The sequence below is a fragment of the Pagrus pagrus genome (genome assembly GCF_965226575.1).
Source record: "Pagrus pagrus genome assembly, chromosome: 17".
NCBI classification, from domain to species: domain Eukaryota; kingdom Metazoa; phylum Chordata; class Actinopteri; order Spariformes; family Sparidae; genus Pagrus; species Pagrus pagrus.
This window is the reverse complement of record NC_140201.1, coordinates 12,606,662-12,627,287: the sequence shown is the minus strand read 5'-3', so window position 1 is coordinate 12,627,287 and position 20,626 is coordinate 12,606,662. Positions and strand designations below refer to the sequence as shown.

At 40.8% G+C, this 20,626-nt stretch overlaps 1 protein-coding gene across 1 annotated transcript; it reads left to right on the top strand.

The window, feature by feature from the left end:
• Nucleotides 1-1,202: 1,202 nt before the first annotated feature.
• Nucleotides 1,203-20,601, top strand: LOC311272637 (synaptic vesicle glycoprotein 2A-like). Its single transcript, XM_084379196.1, has 13 exons — nucleotides 1,203-1,429; nucleotides 6,577-7,330; nucleotides 8,156-8,336; nucleotides 8,752-8,903; nucleotides 9,368-9,501; nucleotides 9,688-9,777; nucleotides 10,958-11,065; nucleotides 11,994-12,082; nucleotides 12,178-12,342; nucleotides 12,471-12,604; nucleotides 15,049-15,255; nucleotides 15,341-15,500; nucleotides 15,934-20,601. Exons 2-13 carry the CDS (start codon nucleotides 6,724-6,726, stop codon nucleotides 16,115-16,117), a joined length of 2,211 nt encoding a protein of 736 aa, XP_084235322.1. The 5' UTR covers nucleotides 1,203-1,429; nucleotides 6,577-6,723; the 3' UTR covers nucleotides 16,118-20,601.
• Nucleotides 20,602-20,626: the final 25 nt, after the last annotated feature.

The window sequence follows — 20,626 nt, the reverse complement described above, 5'->3', positions numbered from 1 at the left end:
TTTATACTGCATCCTTTAACTACTACTTCCACCTCTGGCTATGAGAAGGACTATACCGCATTCATTCATTTATTCAACCGTAATACATTTTAAAGAGTCATTTAGGGTGCGCCCTGATTGCCAGAAAAGTTTTGTGGACTAGGAAACCTCACCTGACTCTCACTGGGATGAGTAGATGATGTCTACATTTTATATTTTGGGTGAACTTATCCTTTTAAACTGAATGAAAGCAAAAAAACGAGAAAACAAGCAAGAACAGAGCACAATCTTAAAAAGCTACACTCAAGTATTTCCCTCTGTCAACAGCTGATGCCTCTGAAACCACATTGGTGTGTATTTTACACATAATTTCTTGAGGGGAATAATTTGAGCTGATTCTTACTAATCACTTCAGGACTATGGCAAGATATGACAGCTTGGAAATTGGATGATAGTTATTAAGATCTGTTTTAATGCCACCCTTGTGCAGTGGGACTAGACATGCAATTTGTTCAGCAACAAATGGGGCACAGAGCTTTCTAAAATATGTGACACAAGGCTCCCACTAAAGTGAAATTAAGGAGTTTTCGAGTATCTTAACTTTCTTCCTCACGTGATGACTGCCCCCACACAGTTTGCACGGCTATTTTTTTCTTCATCCCACGTCAAAATCATCAGTAAAATACTTCAAAATGACTCATCCTGATACTTTTCCCAAGACTCTCCAGCTGACACATATTTAGACAAAAGCCAAAGTCACATTTCCCGTGTCCATATAAAGTTTGCGTCTGAATGGCACGAGCGGTGACATCACTCCATCTCCGAGGAGAGCTCACGTTTCTTCGCGGCCGGTCTTGATGCTGCAGAAGGGATCAAGAATATGGCAAGTGGTTGGCATGGCAACAGGAGTCAGGTGCGCTTGCACGTGTGTGTTGTCTGTGCGCACAGTTTCATATGTGTGCAGACGATCATCCAGCTAGTTGTGAAATAAAAATAAAATAAAAAAATATATCGAAAACAAGCAAATGGGTGAATTTTAGGTGTTTGTGCGCGCATGCGTGTTATAATACATATCTATATATAAAGTGTATTTTCTAAACATTTCATGCACAGAGCGTGAATAAAAGGAAAAATGGGGAAAAACGTGCGCAGATTGGGTGCAGATATGCGCCAAACCCCTCTAGATATGAAGGCGTTAATGTGCTCGTGCTCTCGTGAGGGTTTTCGCGTGGGGGAGGGGACCCCTGCACATCACTGCTGCTGCTGCTGCTGCTGCTGAGTGTGTGTGGATGGCGTGGGCTTCTCTCCTCCAAACCGCATCATCATCATCATCATCATCACCACTCGGTTCACAGCAACAGCCTCGTACGCACCACCATCCTCATCCTCCTTCTCATCCTCCTCATCACCATCTCCAGGCTGAAGAGGGAGCGCGTCGGAGGGAATAAAGGTGAGCTCGATTATAACGCGAATAATGATCGTAATTGGCGGCTGATTGCGGATTTTTATTTCTTTTTTTCTCTTCTTTATTATTGCGCGTTGAGATGGCACGAGGAAAGAGACGATGGGCGTGTTCTGCAAGCGTTTGCTTCCACACAGCAATTAAAGATCGATTTTGTGAATCGGGCCTGCGATCTGGTCCAAGTCGTGACGAGCTGCTGGCGGTGTGATTTCTAAGAATGAGCGCAGATGTCGGGATGCAGGCGAGCCGACGATCGGCTGCTATTTGTGACAGATTTATATTTTAATCCGGCTGTGTTTGTAAGCTGTGTAAATTGGCCTGTTAGCGACAAGGCCCCCTTTTTTTTCCTCCTTTAACATCAATGAAGGCGATTAGGACTGAACTGGAGGCTTACATTTGCACATTTGCACATTTGCAATCAGAGTCTTGAATTCACATTTTTTTGCTGCCCTTTCAGGCAATTACTGCTTCTGAAAAATAGCAATCTGAACCACCACAGCACAGATATCATTCATTCAAGAGCAATAATAGCCCTTTAAGAGCGTAATATTTGGCCTGCAGGAGGATTTTTCTGTCGTTTTCTGTGGCTCATGTTGTCTTCAGGTGTCCAGATTATTCATCACAACACTTCACGGCTGATCGAAATCTCCCACTGCTTTAATAAGCGCCTGTGCATGTGATGTGATGGCTATCTGCCTGGCTTGGCATTGCAAGAAAGTGGCAAACTGATGCTGATTGATTTTTGAAATGGGGGGGAGGAAATAATAGAGACAAAAAATAAAAAAATAGATAAAAGGGTAGCTGAAACCAGGGAGCAGTAATATCCATCCCCCCTCATCCTCTCCTCAGAGCTGCCTGCTCTTTTTCCACTGACAGGGCTGTGTGTTGCAGCCAGCCTGTAGAGATGCTGTCAACTTGACAACAGGGAAGAAATCAGAAAAGTAGGCTTAAAGCCTTTGTTTGAGCCTCACTGGTGTTTGCCTTCACGCTGTAGTGTCTCTGTGAGAAAAAAGGGGAATTAAAAGACTGAGACTGTAGCTTACCTGTTGCATCTATCTATCTATCTATCTATCTATCTATCTATCTATCTATCTATCTATCTATCAAAAGGGTCAAAACACAACAGTATTTCACAAAACACAACATTTCAGATTATCCAGTTGCTCAGTTGTCATTCAGTTGTGTTTTCTGAAACGTTGACGTGTTCTGACCCTAAGGGCCAACGTAATCTACCGCTGTCGTCATTTTTGTCTCTTTGTATTCATTTTGTATGTATTTGTAATTATTTTTCTGACTCTGTAGTCATTTTGTGTCTCTTTGTGGCCATTTTGTTACTCTTTGTAGTCATTTGTGTGTCTTTGTAGTCATTCTGTTACCCTTTATATTCATTTTGTGTCTATTTGTAATTTTTTTTTGACTGTAGTCATTTTGTGTCTCTGTGTGGCCATTTTGTCACTCTTTGTAGTCATTTGTGTCTCTTTGTAGTCGTTCTGCTAGTCTTTGTAGTCATTTGTGTCTCTTCGTAGTCATTTTGTGTCTATTTGTAATTATTTTGTGACTCTTTGCCTCTCTATAGTCATTTAGTGTCTATTTGTAGTTACTTTGTAGTCATTTTGTGTCTCTTTGTAGTTACTTTGCGTCTCCTTGTAATTATTTTGTGTCTTTGTAGTTTCTTTGCGTCTCCTTGTAATTATTTTGTGTCTCCTTGTAATTATTTTGTGTCTCTTTGTAGCCATTTATCTATGTAAAAAAGATCTTAAATCAAAAGGCCTACAGACATGGAGCTTTATTGTGTGTGCTAACACCTCAAGTTTGTGGCCACAGTGAAGAATTTGCCTAAAAAAAGGGTGAAAACAGCATCTTTTAAAAAAAATAAGAGCCTCAAAGATGTAAGCTGTCCAAGCAGGTGCAGGTGCAACAAGCGAGGCCTTTTTCCTACAACAGACATTAAGAGAAAGCACAGGTGTTACTAATAACATTAACTCTATTATAAGTGTCCCATTAAGCCATGATATGTGGAAAACACCTGTTCAGGTAAACCATGTGTGTGCAGGGGCTTTAAAACAGCTCTTGTTTTCTTGAGTTGTCTCGTTGTTTTCTCTCCATTTGCCCAAATTATTGTGTGTTTTTAAGGGTTAGTGATTACAGGCCTGTGAGCGCTTGAATCCAAGATATTATTAGGTTAGCGTCCCACAGTTTAGCCTGGCTGACCAGGCCTGCATGGGTCCTTTGATCGGTGCCAGAAAATCTGCTCATCATGCTGACAGTGAAGGATCTGCGGCCCGATGACTGGAGACGCTGTTTGCACTGTGCATTGATCAGGATATTCATGCTGCATAAAACCATTACTATGTCTTTTTAAACATATGTATCTACCATTATTTTTTATTTGATACTCAAAGCTGTAGGCATCACTGAGAAGCTTGTTCTCATATATTTTTTATTCTAATTTGGGTATTTTAACAACCTAGAGAGCAGTTTTGTCACTGTATTTGCACTTTGTGCAGCCCAGTCGCTTGGATAAATTGTTGGCAGTTAATGTTTCTACAAACCAGCGAATCACATTTGCATGTGTCATAGACTTAAGTATCAGTATGATGTCACTACAAAATGTGTCAACATTACATGTTCATGACACGACTGTAAAAATGTGGAGGTGGAGGAGATAGTGGTGGTGTTACTGGCCAGAAGACTGTGAAGCCAGTGACCACTGTTCAAGACTGTGTTTCAATATTTGTACGTTTGAAACTGGTGGATCTTTTTGATAACGAGCCATGGTGTTTCAATAATTGTAAGCGGGACACCAAAGGATCTTTTTAAAGAGACCTCAAGAAGATTTCCAGCCGTGTTGGTGATGACAAAAACTGTTTTTCTTGAAAGGTCGGGACATCTTTAGTAGTGTTTGTGGCGAAAAGCACTGTTTTTTAAAGCCAAAACACAATCTTTTCCTTACCCTAACCAAGTGATTGTGGTGCCTAAACCTAACCAGAGCTTAAGCACAGCATTGTCACAACATTAAATAGAAAAATGAAAGAAAAGAAAGGTAAAGTTGCTGCATAAAGACATATATATTTTCAACATATCTGTGGGTTGCAGAAAAATACATTGCCAACATTTATTCTGGCAAATGGGTTGTGTGGGTTTCAAATATTTTTTAGCCTAATTATATTTAGATCTGACTGGTTTTAGTCCAAAAATATGAAAATAGATAAAAAATATTATAAAGGCAGTGTGAAAAAATCTGTGAACTCGCAGTTCGACCTACATGTATGTAGACAGAATTTACAGAAAAGACCCCTGACCTCCCTCAGTATTTCTAAGTCGGGCCCTTTATGTACCGTATACCTGGCAGACATTTAAAGCGCCGTCAGCCCGTTATTACCTGTCAGACCTCGTTTTTTAAACAGGGGTCAAACTGAGCGCCGCAGTGATGTCCCTCATTCTGTGTCTGTTGTTTCACTGCGCCACAAAATCAAAGTGACATGTTGTTTTATTGCGCGGCGACCCGAGGCACACAGTGTTCTATTACAATAGCATATGGACGTGAGTATCGTCAGTGATCTACACGAGTCAGTGCCTTATAAATGTTTTTTGTTTTTTTGTTTTTTTCAAACTGAGATGTGATACTGCAGCAGACAGGTGAATGGTCATCCATTTTCTGGCTTCTTTTTCCCAATTTCAAGCCTCATTTGTTTTTAGCACGCAGCTCCTCTAAGTCAGCAACTGTTCTGTTTTTCAATTAAGGAGCATTTACGGCTTCATTTGATTAAACTTCAAAGTATACTTATAATGTACAATAATGTATTGTTGTCAACCCTGACATTTAATCACTTAATCTATTAAAAAAACTCACATTTTAGAGCAGGATTTTGTGTGTGAGACACAAATACTGAGGTTTTACACGTTACTATGTGGGATGTTATTTGGATGACGACATAAGCAGTGAAGGCTTCGCAGCGATGCTCCTCTATTCCAAACTGGTGTCTGATCCTGTTGAGCATTATCTCCGTCACATTACGTTTGAGTCATGGTCACGTACTGTAGCTCTTCTCCGTGAACTTGAACTGATGCATTTAGGGCATTTCCGCACCAAGACACATCCATTAAAATTCGCTCTCACTATTCAAGGCCTCGTGCCTCGCCCTGTAATTACTGCCCAGGCCCATCTGTGACTCAGCAGTGAAGACGTGCTGGGCGGATATCGAAATGCAACAAGTGTAGTCAGGAAACACCATTAAAGGATGGTTAAATGGTTTGGTTTGCTGGATGAATGTATTATAAATTTATACCATCATACGTATATCAACAAGTTCCATTACTGTGTAGTTATGTGGTGTCTCTTTGTAGTCACTTTGTGTATCTTTGGAGTTGTTTGTACGTCTTTAGAGTCACTTCGCACCTCTCTTTAGTCATTTTGTGTCTTTTACTGTCATTTAGCATCTATCTGTAATGATTTTGTGTCTATTAGTCATGTAGTGTTTCTTTTTCATTCATTCTGCACCCCTTTCGGTTGTTGTGTCTCTTTGTTGTTGTCTGATTGACTTTCTAACAAGAAATTTGGCTTAATTTCAAGTCACAGCCATTTTATATCTCTCTGTAGTCTTTTTGTGGTAATCTCAAGTCATTTTGTGGTCGTTTTGCGTCTCTTTGTAGTCATCTTGTGTCTCTTTGCAGACATTTTGTGTCTGGTCATTCTGCATCACATTTTTAATCATTTTGCATGTCATTTGCATCACCATTGTAGTAATTCTGTGTCTTTATGTGTCTCTGTAATAATGTGTATTTTTTTGAGAATTCTGCTTCTCTTTGTAGTTATTTTATGTTTCCTTGTCGTTCTGCACCTATTTGTGGTTGTTTCATGTCTCTTTGTTGTTGTTTGATTGACTGTCCAGCAAGAAATGTGCCTTCATTTCAACAGTCACTTCAGACGGGGGCCTCCTGGGTATAGGCCCAGCCCCGCTCAATAATCCCTCTATTTTAATGGGTCACCAGGAATGTGCACTGATGTTTCTGAAGCTCTTTCAAATGCCTCTCTTGATAACAAAGCACCTTTCCCGAAACCTACCATTACATGCTCGAATAATTACGAAAAATACATGAGGTTGACTTATTTATATTTCCATTTATCTCCCCAGAGATACGAGGAGTCTCGTTGGTCAGGTGAACCAAGAGTCAACTCTTCAAATCTGTGAGCTGTATCCTGAACAAAGTGAAGCCCCGGCACGTTCAGGTGGCCTCTGCTAAACCTTTGACCACTTTAGCGTCTCCTGAACCTCTTTAAAATGGAGGAAGGTTACCAAAACCGGACTGCATTTATAAAAGGTGCCAAAGACATTGCCAAAGAAGTCAAGCGGCAAGCATCTAAGAAGGTTGGCCGTTCAGTGGATCGGGTGACCGATGAGTACAGCAAACGCTCCTACAGCCGTTTTGAAGAGGATGATGATGATGACTACCCCACGCAGGGAAGCCAGGACGGCTACTACCGCGGAGACAGCCAGGCAGCTAACGATGACGAGGGCGGCCACAGTGACTCCACAGAGGGTCACGATGAGGATGATGAAATCTACGAAGGCGAGTACCAGGGGATACCCAGAGCTGATTCAGGCAAAGGCAGCCTGGCCGGAGGCCCGGGCTCGGTGAGGGCCGGCGCTCAGCAGTTCAGAGATGTCGGAGTGTCCGAGGCCGAGAGGAGGAAGGACCAGGAAGAGCTGGCTCAACAGTACGAGACCATTTTACAAGAATGTGGTCACGGGAAGTTCCAGTGGACCTTGTACTTTGTGCTGGGGCTGGCTCTCATGGCGGATGGTGTGGAGATCTTCGTGGTTGGGTTTGTCCTGCCCAGCGCTGAGAAGGATATGTGCCTGTCTGAACCTAACAAGAGCATGCTAGGTAAGGGTTCCTCCTTCTGTCATAGGCTACAGGTTCTTGTGTTGGCTGCGTCACAGTGTCTATTTGTGGTATAGTTGATTGTTAAATCTCGTTCCCAAGTCGTCAAATCCTGACGTTTTGGTTTGGTGGCAGCCTGACCCGGCGACCTAAAGTGTCAGCATTTGACGACCTGGGAATGAAATTCAACAATCAACTATCTTTCTCCAGAATCGCTTTCTGCTCCATCAACGGATACGCCTGTGTATCATCAACAAATCTCCAAAACCAACAAAGAATTGATCCCATGAGAAAGTATTGGCCGTGCATCCAAGCCTCATGTAACTTATTTCTCTCAGCCACGAAGCCTCATTGGTGTCCAAACGAATATTACAAACACTTCAGTGAGCCACATTACGCTGGATAAAATGCTCCTTCATTACCATAAACATGTGCAGTTCTGCTGCCAGAAATACTCAGTAGAGCACCAAATTTGTGTTAATCCACAGCTGAAAATAGTCCCTGACAAATATACTTTTACTTCTGTTTGAGCAACGCTTCCTAAAAACTTCAGTGCCCACCTGTCTTCAGTGGAGAAATGCTGAGGCTGAGAGTCGGACAACATTATTGTTGGTTTTTGTTTTTCCATGGGATTTGTTGACTGTGAGAAAAATAAACAAATGAAATAAAAACTGTTGTCTGCCTGTCTTGAGAGACCAGACTGTAATCTCAAACTGTAGTGGAAATTTTCTCAAAACTATTTACCAAATAATTTGATTTAACAACCAGTGACATTTTGTATTCACATATGTAACAGTTCAGCTCCCTCTGCTCCCTCCGTGTCCGCAGGTCTGATTGTATATTTTGGGATGATGGTCGGGGCTTTCCTCTGGGGGGCTCTGGCTGACCGGATAGGCCGTCGGCAGTCTCTGCTCATCTCTCTCTCCATCAATAGTGTCTTCTCCTTCTTCTCCTCCTTCGTCCAGGGATACAGCACCTTTCTGTTTTGCCGGCTCTTGTCAGGCGTCGGGTAAATTGAAAAATATTGTTTAATACATGTTTTTTTTCATTGAGATGCTTAAATCCATTTGCTGAGAAATCAATCAGTTTCCCACAGAGCTTTTGTGAGTTAGTTTTGCACCATGGTGATGAAGTAATGAGAGCAAATAATGTTAAAGCTTTATTGAGCAAACAAAATTACCAGTGCAGTAAATTAAAGGTTGTAGGATTCAAGCTGCTAACCCTCTGCTTGTAACTAATCGCTATAGTTTACGTTCAGGAGTTTGAAGAAGTTTGCTCTCATTCAATGATACCACGTCTGTCATAGACAAAAAAAACCATTCCTCTTATTTCTTTGTACCAAATGCTGTCAGTCTGAGCTCTGCATGCATCTCTTGATCTTAAACAGTACTACTCTGGGCTCAGTCGGTGTCTGATCTTTGCAGGATTGGTGGCTCGATTCCCATCGTGTTTTCCTACTATTCTGAATTTCTGGCCCAAGAGAAGCGTGGCGAGCACCTCAGCTGGCTCTGCATGTTCTGGATGATTGGGGGCATATACGCATCTGCCATGGCCTGGGCTATTATCCCACATTATGGTGAGTACAGTAACCTGTCCCTGAATTTATGAGGTTTATGGTTAGCTACCACTGCACTTTTCATGCTAGCTTATATTCCTTATTTTGAAAAGCTATAGTTCAGCCTTTTGGGGACTCGACTTATTTTTATCGATACCGGCCCCATATGTGCATTTAATATAAGGACATAGCCAGTTAGCTTAGCTTAGCTTAGCATAAATATTTTCTGTTTTAAGGTTCAGCTTTGGCTGCAGGGTGAGTTTTTCTGTTGCATGCAGGTGTTTTCCCAGAGTCACTGCACTGCAGCCGACCTCTGACCCCCCTGGAGGGAGTAAAAATAAGAACATGGTTCCTTTCAAATTAAACATGTTCCAGACTGTGCCTTGTAAAGATTGATTGTCTGACCTTATCTGACCTTATTTGACTTGTGAAATTGAATAGTGCGAGGTGCGAGCTCATGCCTTTGTGTTGTTTTGTCTTCTCAGGATGGAGTTTCCAGATGGGCTCAGCGTATCAGTTCCACAGCTGGCGTGTGTTTGTGTTGGTGTGCGCGTTTCCTTGTGTCGCAGCCATCTCTGCCCTCAGCGCCATGCCGGAGAGCCCACGCTTCTACTTAGAGGTTAGCAGATGTTCTTGTTGACTTGAGAGTTTTTGTGAGTCATATTTTTACTAACATAATACCCGACGTGTTAAATGTGTGTAAGTAAAGATAATTTCTTCCTCTGGCTGTTTGAATGAATGGGGATGGAGACAAACAAACACAGGAAGGTTTTACACATTATGATGTTTGCTTTTTTCCAAACAGAATGGCAAACACGATGAAGGCTGGATGATTCTGAAGCAAGTTCACGACACTAACATGCGAGCAAAGGGATACCCAGAGAAGGTGTTTTCTGTGAGTATCTCTGAGAAAACACTGTTATATAAAGTCACAGCTAATACTTCCATTAGCCTACAGTCAGCGAACATTCACAGCAGGCAATCCCAGTTTCAATCAGGAGGGACAAGCGAATGAGGTTTAAGAAAGATAACGTTTATTACAGCTTATCAGAATATCTTTGGTGCTTGGACTCTCCAGGGAGATTTTTGTGTCTTCAGCAGCTGCAAGAAAAATCTCCACATGGAGTCCAGACATTGGTGGTGGTGGTGGTGGTGGTGTTTGAAGCTGATGAATCTTCCGGCCTTGGTGAATCTGTGAAGAGTGGGCGGTGATGGGGAGGTGTAGGGGGCGCACAAACAGGAGCATGAATGAACTAAAGGCAGAGAGAGAGAGAATCATATTTAAAAAGACAGCAACAACATGATAGGCTATTAATGAGACTCCAGGTAATTAGCTAGAGCTTCATGTGGTTTTTTAAATTAGGTTTTTGGGCATTTTATGATTTTATTACATCATGGACATCAGTGAGATGATGGGTAAACAGGGGGAAAAAGAGATTGGGATTTACAAGCAACAAATATCATGGGCTGTTTGTAGTGTAAGCTGCAATGTGATCTGATCACAAGTGCACAGCTCTAAGTACTGGTGTGAATGTCCTCAAGACACATTGAGCACCATTTTAGATTCAGTGGTGGAGAAGCCACAAACACACTGAATGGATTACGTACTGCCTGATTTGTATGTGGTTCATTGTGACACAGCTTACAAGTTTTGGCTAATTTACCTGCTAATGTTAGCAGCAGCTGTTTGTGAGCACTATTACCAGACTTCCTTACAAACTTGCATCATTTTTTAGCGTTGATGAGCAAGGAGAAACTTAACGAACTTTGCCACTCTTTGCTACCACAAATTCAAAGTTATTCATGCCTTCATGTAAATTCGGCATTAGATGCAATGCATTAAGTTGTTTATTTCTTTGTAAAAAAAAAGGTGTGTGTTTGTTGCTGCATCGCTGTACCAGCCTGTCTGCTTCTATAGTCTCTAAAGTGCATCCAATCTCCCAACATTTAGAAGCTGTTCTGCTTTGTTGCCAGTGGAGAACATTTCCAGAAATGCCAAATGTAGAAGTTAAAAATATTCCCTGACATCCGGCTGAAGGCATCCCTCTGAAGGACTTATGTCTCTTTCATCCAAGGTCACCACAATTAAGACGGTGAAACAGATGGATGAGTTGGTGGACACCGGCACCGACACTCCAGTCTGGCAGCGCTACAGGCTGAAGATAATGAGCCTCTCCCAACAGGTGAGTGAAGTGAAGACGAATGGTTAAAAATGTAATTCACATACGGTGTATGTCAATTATCATCTAAAAGATTTGTTATGTGACGGCAGCTCTGAACCCAAACTGTAACCAAGCTTTGAAAGCATGGAAAAAAGCCCCACTGAGATCATATCTGAGATTGTTGCTCCCTTTAAAAATGCAGTTTTACACTCAATGCTGCAGAATATGAGGCTGAGACCTTTCACAGCTCGGGGCATGCCTTTAAAAGGCCTCAGCGGAGCTGGCAGCGGCTGAAGCAAACAGCGTGGATGGAGGCGTGGGTGGTAGCGAGTACAAGAGTAGCTAAGAGGTTTAAAACGCCAACTTTTCTTTATTAATTATTAAGACTTCTTGACCTACATCTGACTTCATGCGTTAATCAAACTGAAATTCAACAAAGTATTACAGTTTTTTCATCCATGTCCACGTCTTTTGCGAAACAAACTAATAAACTGAATATTGTGTATTTGTTCTGGTAATATTGTTTTATATCAGTTTGACTCTCTTGTGTGTAAACTTGTCTTCGTGTTGCTTATTGCTGCAGCACCACTGCTCCAGGCAGAAACTTAAACCAGATTTTAATTTGCATTCTGCCTACGTTCTGCTCCACGCCTACACCCTCCGTTTTCTCCCGAATCTGCCGCTGCACCACCAGCTTAATGCATGCTGAAAATTCTCCATCCTTAAAGTTGAATTTGAATTTGAAGCTGTCAAGTGGAAGGCGAGGATGGTTCATGCAAAGATCTTTGGAAGGAGGGAATCTTTTGGAAAACGATCCTGGCTGCAGTCGTGTTGTGTTCAAGTTTTACCTCCTAAATATCTCCTAAATGATCCGATTAAAATAAGAGCATGTGCAAAGCATAAACATGTAAAAACTTGAATTAAAGTTGTTCTTTTTCACATCTTGCAGATAAAGAACAACATCCTTGCCACCTTCAACCCAGAATATAAACGGACGACTTTCATGCTCATGGCTGTTTGGTTCACCATGTCTTTCAGGTAAACGTAAGACCCAAAAAAGCCTCTGCTCCATGGTCAATCATGTTCAACTTTTTTGGCTTATTTCATCTGCTCTGCCTCTAAAAACTCTGCAGCTACTACGGTCTGACAGTGTGGTTCCCGGACATGATCAAGTACATCCAGAAGCAGGAGTACGAGTCACGCACAAAGATCTTCACTAAGGAGCGAGCGGAGCACATCACTTTTAACTTCACCCTGGAAAACCAAGTGCATCGCCAAGGACACTACTTCAATGACAAGTAAGTGTTTCGTGAGCTGCAGTTGTTCTTCCTGGTTTAGTCATCGGTATGATCATATTTACATTTTGAATGCTGCTAAATCGATAAAGCGAAAGAACACAACATTAAACCTGTGACCTGCTCATCAGGTTCCTCAACCTGAAGATGAAGTCGATGGTGTTTGAAGACTCTGTGTTTGAGGAGTGCTACTTTGAGGACATCACCTCCACACACACCATCTTCAGGAACTGCACCTTCATTGCAAGTTTGTTCTATAACACAGGTAAATATGAGCAGAAAGTGTGTCAGTATCAGAAGGGTGTTGTAATCAAGGCTTCAACTAATGATTAATTTAGTTATTGATGATGATTGCTTTCACATTTTTCTTTTTTCCTGATAATTTAGTCTATAAACTTTCTAGAAAAAGTAAAAATTGACATCACAAGCACTGACAGCTCAAGGTGAACTGTCCAAAACATCAATTTAAACCTGCATTAAATACATTTTCAGACATTTCTGGCAAAGAGCAACAGAATGAAGAAACGGAAATGCCATGTTATTACTTTATAAGGTTGTTATTGTGAACATTTAAGCCATTAGTTGACTATTTACAGGAGGACATGGAAACAACATAGACATTAACACAGAGGCACCCCATAAATGCGAGTTAAACAATCTCTTTTGTTTTTGCTCTGTTTTTGGTCTCCACCACCTCTTGAGGGAAATATCGGCTTGTTAGCTACTAAATGCTCTGCTGTGTTCACCAGCTAGTTGCTAACGATTTTCTGGCCTGTTGGTACTGAGTAGGAAGCGTACAGAGGGCTCATCAGACCTTTTGTTTGTTAAAAACAGCTGCCTGCTGCATCTGGGAACAACACTGATGAGAGCAACCAGCCAAAAACAGTAAAGTTGTGGAATGTGAAGTTAAAAGACACTAAGATGCTCCTCAGAGTCTGATGATAATTATATGTGAGCGTCTTTTCAGATTACACATACAGTCGATCCATTGTTAGGATAAAGATTATTGCAGCTTTAAAGTGAGAAAAACCAGTGAAAAACAGCAAATCTGCTCTGCATTAGATTTGATTACACTGTGATAATAAGAAAAATAAAAGATTTATTTGTTTTGCACTTAACGAAAACAGTGTTTTGCAACAAACACAAAAGCACAGCAATAAAACAAATGGCAATAAAAGAGAAATAAAATTTATAACAATGGATGATTAAAACCATAAAAACACAGAGGATAAAATGTAAAAAAAAAAAAAAAAAAAAGCAATGGATTCATTAAGATCGAGCAGTGCAAGACTTAAATGCAATGTCAGGAATAAAGTACAGTGTCATTTTAAGGGGAAAAAATTTATATGAAAATTAATTTAAACCACAATTATTGAAAGGCTTTCCACTTCTTGCCTGTCACACTGTTCGTCCATCCAGGTTGTTTTGCTCTGAGTTACCAAGTTTGGGAGATATCCGCTGTAAAGATGTCTGCCTTCCCTTGAATATAATGAAACTAGATGGCACATCTGAATCTGGCACATTTCAAAAATGTATTGTGGTGTTTCGAGCACCACAAGCTGTGGGGTGCCATCTAGTTTCATTTAATTGGAGAGAAAGCAGACATCTGTATGGCCGATATCTCCAAATGTTGACACATATTTTAGATTTTGGGGAGAACTGTCCCTTTAATAATAATAAAAAAGCTATTAAGACAAAACAGATGTGAGAATGTGTTCGCTGGATAATCAAAACCAAAGCTCTCCTGAGAGACGACTTGACACAAAACAACCTCATGTGTGTTGGGATGACGTCATTTATGTCATCTCCTGTTATCTTTATATTTTCTTTAATATCAGCTTCTAAAACAAGTGCGGCCGACAACATATTTGATCTACAGCTCATTTAGATGTGAGTGTTTTTAACTATGCACAGTTCGTTTATGAGGAAGCTGCAGCCCATGGTGTGTTCAGCTGTGTGGATTTGATTTCTTGTGTTTTCAATCATTATGTCACATTGTGCCTGAGAAAACAGAGAAGCTGTTTCTCTGCTAACACAAGTCTTAAATCTTCACTTCCGCAGCAGCTTTGAGATCATCGGCACATCTTCTCATCCCTGAAGCCAACAATGCATTCATTTACGTTTATGTCATCTGTGCATCGAGAATTTTATGATCATTCAGCACTTTAATGCCTGATTCCCTTTCATGAAGCCGTTATAAGTTATCGGTATGGAAGCAATTTCACCAGGCTCATCAGAAAACCTGATTGTGCAGTTTTTTGTAGCTGCAGGCGACAAAGTATGAAGAGAGAATGAAGTAACGGGACTTGTGACCTCCAGGAAGAGTGGTTTTGAAAGACAATGCAACCTCTCCAGACCTTTTCTATTTTGTTCGTGTTATTTATTTTAAAAAAGACCACAATGATGGATGTTTAGTCTTCGCTGAAAGGAATTTTGATTAAAAACAGCCAACGACAGAGGATCGGTTGTGGCCAATGGTGGACTCAGGATGTTTGAGGGGCAGGGGCGGGAAAAAATAAAAAGGGCACCACATGTATAGGTGGGGGCCTCGGGGCGCAGAAAATCTAGAAAATCCACATATATTTGTAGTAGGTTTGCTGTAGGTTTGGTTTAAGAAGTGGGGAAGGACACGCTGAAGTCAGTTTCAGCCAGTATCTTTGATTCAGTATTGCACAGCAGTAACTCTCCTTCCTCCTTCTCTTTTGTCAGATTTGTTCAAATACAGGTTCGTCGACTGTAAACTGGTCAACAGCACGTTCCTCCACAACAAGGAGGGCTGCATGCTCGACTTCAGCGACGACTTCAACAATGCCTACATGATATACTTTGTCAACTTCCTCGGCACGTTGGCAGTGTTGCCTGGCAACATCGTGTCGGCTCTATTAATGGACAAAATTGGGCGTTTAAGAATGCTGGGTAGGTAAATCTGATCAGTGGAGATGATTTGCTTTTTAACCACAGAGTCTGTTTAACTTAACGTGATCCTCGCTCCTCTCTGCAGCGGGATCCAGCGTCATATCTTGTGTCAGCTGTTTCTTCCTGATGTTCGGCAACAGCGAGTCAGGGATGATCGCCCTCCTGTGCCTGTTTGGCGGCATCAGCATCGCCTCGTGGAACGCCCTGGATGTGATCACAGTGGAGCTCTACCCCTCAGATAAAAGGCAAGGCTTATATCTCTCATATTATTTATTCATTTATTCCTTGTTAAATTTATTTACATATTTATTTCTTTATTTACTGCTTTATTCTTTTCTTTTTGCATTTGGCAAGATAATACATAAATTGGTACGTTAATAAATAAACTGAATAAATTAAGAAATGAAATAGTAAATAAATGAGAAAGTAAACAAATAGGGGAGTTAATACAAAGGTAAATAAATGCAGAAGCAAAATTAAAACAGAAATATAAATTTATGACATTTTATATAAATGAATGCCTGCATTTTGTATATTTTTGGTGGAATATGTACTTATTTATTGAGCCGTTTATTTATTTTTCATATTATTTATTCGTTGTTGATTTTGGCACTGTCTGTCCTCCATACAATCCTCCTCTTTGTGTCAGCTGCTGTCTTCCTCTCGTCTTGTGTTCAGGTGCACAGCCTTTGGTTTCCTGAATGCCCTCTGCAAGCTTGCGGCCGTCCTGGGCATCAGCATCTTCCAGTCATTCGTCGGCATCACCAAAGCCGTGCCCATCATATTCGCTGCCGGCGCCCTCGCCGCAGGTAGTTTCCTCGCAACAAAGTTGCCTGAAACAAGAGGCCAAGTGTTGCAGTAAAACAAGCGACCAGTAGTGGGCAGCAGAGCACAGCTGGAGTGTGTGTTTGACAACTAGAGCCCGAACATCCCTGAGAGCTACAGCGCTGCCCGTCACACACCAACAGAACAGACTGCCATCCCCATTGTAAGCCCAGAATCCTTTGAAATATGGATTGCATCATTCAAAGTCTTTACGAGAAGAGCATCATGATAACTACATCCGAATGATAACAGCTGCACAATCAGGTACTAAAAAACATCAGATCCTTTTAGACGAGGGTGACGCAGAACAAATTGTGGTGTGCAGTGAGGATAAAAATGTAAATTTTCCGGCCCACAGATCTACAATATCAATTGAGAAGACAGAGATGTCAAATGAAGAGATGAGACTGATAAAAAAAAAAAAAAGCCATTTATGGGGGGATGCGAAAAGATTTAGTCTATGCATGTGGTCGATTTTTCACATATGATTGCAGTGTTCTTCTCTCTCGTCTGTCCTCGACCTCGGTGACTGGCTTTCAGTGCTGCTTTTTGATTTGCTGTGATGTTCCCAGTACATTCACTTCCTTTCTGAATTTCAGGGTGAATATATTTTCCTCTAAAAAAAACAACGCCCATGACGTTTGATCACTGCCTGAAACTGAAGCCAGACCTGCTGAGAGCTCACACCTTTTACCAAATAATGTCAAAACATTCCAGTGAGGCTCGATTTATTCAGAGACAGAGAATTAAATGTTTCCTTGTCCCTGCGTAAAAAACAGTCTTCTCCTCTACTTACAGCCTCAAATCACGGACGGGTGCGATGCATTTCACAGGATTCTCTGTTGTAAATGGGAATAGTTTGATCCAGCTCCTCAGTGTTCAGTGTTAAACTAATGTTTCTCCCTCCCAGTTGTCGCACCGTGCAGCTGTGGCAGTGCAATGGTGTTCACGCCTGCAACACAGGAACGTCTGTGGGACGGATTTTGGTCAAGTGCTAAATGTAGATACTATAGTGTAACATTTGCCTAAATTAGTGATGTGAGTTTGCGTGTGTGTCAGGCAAGAGAGAGTGATTTATTCATTAAAACTCCACAATTTCATGCAAATCAGCGCAGCCATGTCGACCATATTTTACTGATCCAGCAGCAGAATGTTTGAGGCTAATTTAGAAATAATCATATCAGCGTATAACTCATGCAGTAGCTCAGGTGTGGTGAAATGTTTTCGACCACGTTTACAGCTGGTATTATGTTTTCAGCACCACTAAACAACCAAACTGTTGTACGTGCAGGAGGATTTTAGCTCTTTCCCATTCGCATAGCTGCATTAATTAGCCTTAATATGAAAACAAGTCACAAAACAAGTCAATAGATTGAGTGTGAAAGTTCATTCTCGATGTCAGAAAACTAAGTTTGGCAATAAAAAATGTTAAATCAAGTTCCACATACTGGCTTTTTGCAGATATTTCGACCACATCTCACTGAAAAAAACCTTGACTTAACATTCTTTCGTCAAAGTAATTTGTTTTCCTCGTCTGTTTCTGTACAACTAAACGCAGTTTACTTTCTTAAAATTGTGCTGATGCCTCTTAAAAGTCACAGAATGACTTTATTGTACTCATAAGCACAAATTAAACAGGAAAAACAAGAAAAATCAGCACAAAACAAGACTATTGATCAGGCAGTGCAGCACAAAGTAATTAATTTTTCATTTTAAGGGCTCCTGTTCCTGTCAATCCTTCATGAGCACACAGAAAAAAATGCCAGTTGTGACTTTGATCTAAATTGGAAGCAGTCACTCTGATTTAAAGCTAATTGAGTACCACTTTTTATACATATCACTACTTCGGTATAATTTCTCCAAAGGTGTACATCAATATGTGTGCTGACAATCAGTGAGTGAGTACATGGTTGTTGCTGCTGCTGTAGAGTGTGTTATTTGACCTAAAGTCGTCCTCTGGATTGTGTGTGGGTGTGTGTGTTCAGGATGTCAGAGGCTTTGGAGCTTGTAGTGGACTGATAATGTAACTCAAAAACACACTTATCTCAGCTGTAGGAGTCTGTCTCACCTCTTGAATTGTGTGTTTGTGTGTGTGTATGTGAGAGAGAGACTTTTCTTTTAAAATAATTCGACTTTTTGATAAGTACACTTATTCACTTCATTGCCCCGAGTCAGACGAGAAAATCAATACATCTCTCTGTGTGTTCAGAGTGGAGCTGAAGCAAAGGGGTGATTAGCTTAGCTTAGCATGAAGACTGAAAACAGGTGGAAACAGCCTGCCTAGCTCTGTGTTAACAAAATCTGAAGAAATAGTCTAACAAATGGGATGTAAAGTGAATGCGGATTTTGTCAGGCTAGCTTTTCCCCCTGTTTCCAGTCTTTATGCTAAGCTAAGCTAACCGCCCGCTACTTTAGCGTCCAGGAATGAAGGCCGTATCGATCTTTCAGCCTGCCCTCATCCGAAAAACCATAGAGTTCGACTGTGATAGCAGCTTGTTACGACCCAAATTAATATTTATTGTGACCCAGCGGTGACCCCCAGTGGCCATAGCAATTAGTGCAACAACAAAGACAGAAGTCCAAGAGAGACAAAGTCCACATAATGAATGGGTCAAATAAACATGAGGATGCTTTACAATATTTTAATGAAACTCATAACAAGAGTGGAATAAGAGTATTCCTCAAAATGTCGAACTATTGCTGTTGAATCTAGATTACATTCTGAGGATTTGCTGTTTGTCTCAAAGTGTTGTGCGTATTTAATGAACAAATGTGTCCTGTCTTGTCCATGTTGGAGTGACTGGATGTGTTGTTAATGTGTGGATGTGTGTGTGTGTGTGTGTTTGTGTGTGTGTATAAGCTGACTCTAAATCGTGTCTCACATATTTTTCTACTCTTTTCTGTTGTTTCATCCCTGCGATGAATTACAGCTCAGTTGGGGACCACGGAAATATATTTACACTATGAGAGGAATCTAAAAAAGCAGCCTAATGCAATATATGCAGTATAGAATTTAATGTTTTGTTCTTCATGATAGACTCGGGTGCTCTTTTGCTGATACAGTTCAGTCTTTAAAACCCCTTGAAGATAGCCAACCTCAGAGATAACGTGCGGTCTGTTCTCTGCTTGGAAACACAGAAAAGGATCTTATTAAATTCACAAAAACGACTTCACCCCCCCGCGATTCCTTCTGTATTCAACCGATCGTGACGCATGTTTGTATCGTATTGTCTGACTTCTTGGACGTCCTGTATGCCAGCTGTTTTTGTCTAAAGCAAGAACTAGTGTTTTCATTGTTGTATGATGACATAGATTTGTTGCTTGCAGTGATTGTTCTTAATCAAAGTGGGGTTAAAAATTGGTGAAACTTGAGTATGTGTTCTGAAAGTAAGTTAGTGGTGACTGTGCTCCTTGTTTACCTTGGACCCAGGTAACTCTTTTTTTATATATATATATGCCTGAATGTCTGAGGTGGACGCTTGCAATCTTGCAATTCATCTTGTCGCAGAGGTGCAAGATACGGCCGGAAAAGGGCAATACGCTTAGGCAAAGGGAGCGGAAAATGTGTATAAATTTGATAAAATTTGACAAAAATCTTGTTTGTCCACGTGAGTCTGTTTAAAAGGGGAAAGTGTAAGCAATAAAGTGGAGGCTTTCCCCGATTCTGAGGAAACAGGAAGTCATAAATCCAAAAGGACCACGGTTTATCAACTCATCAAAAGAGCCCCCTCTGTCAAATTGAAGCTCCTGTCCAAAATGTAAAAGTTTACTATTTAATGTTCCTATGTGTAGAATATTCATTCTATATATATATATATATGTATAAACTATCAAAAGGGTCACTGGTTTGAGTTTTATCTATGATGACGGCAGTGATATGGGATGTCGTCGAAATAAAGCGAACACCAGTCTGAAGACTTCCCCTGTTAAAGGGATGGAGGACTTTTCATGGCATGGTTTCCGTCTTCTCAACTCTTAAGAGCACACGGATCAGTCCCGAACGGATCCTGAACAGAAGGACCGACCCCATGCCAGAAAATAACTCCTTCATCTGCAAAGAACTGCAAGAATCCTTCGCTGTAGTTTGGACTGAAGGACTTTATGTTTGCCTTTTTTTCTTTAGTTCGACTCTGACCTGTTTATTAAAATGATACTCTATATGTGAGTTCAATTCAAAATTCAATGTACTGTGTGTAGAAACTGTAGATGTTTGTATGTGCAAGTTTGGACTTTGTGCAACAAAAAGATCAAGGAAAACAGTTCCAAAAAAAGTTCAATATGACACAAAAATCTATTGTGTGTTGTCTTTGTGTTTTGTAAATGAAGACTGAAAATCTTGGTAAATTCAGTATTTATTACTTCTGGATATTGAGAATATTTTAGTGATGCTGAAAAGGTGCTGTATTTATTTTATGTGAGAGTTGTTCATTATGCTGGGATTTGCACTTGTGTGCCATTTATCCAGTTCTATGAAGAAAATGATAAATCATAATGGAAAAATAAAACTTAAAAGAAAAACAATGTCATGGTTTGCATTACACAGCGT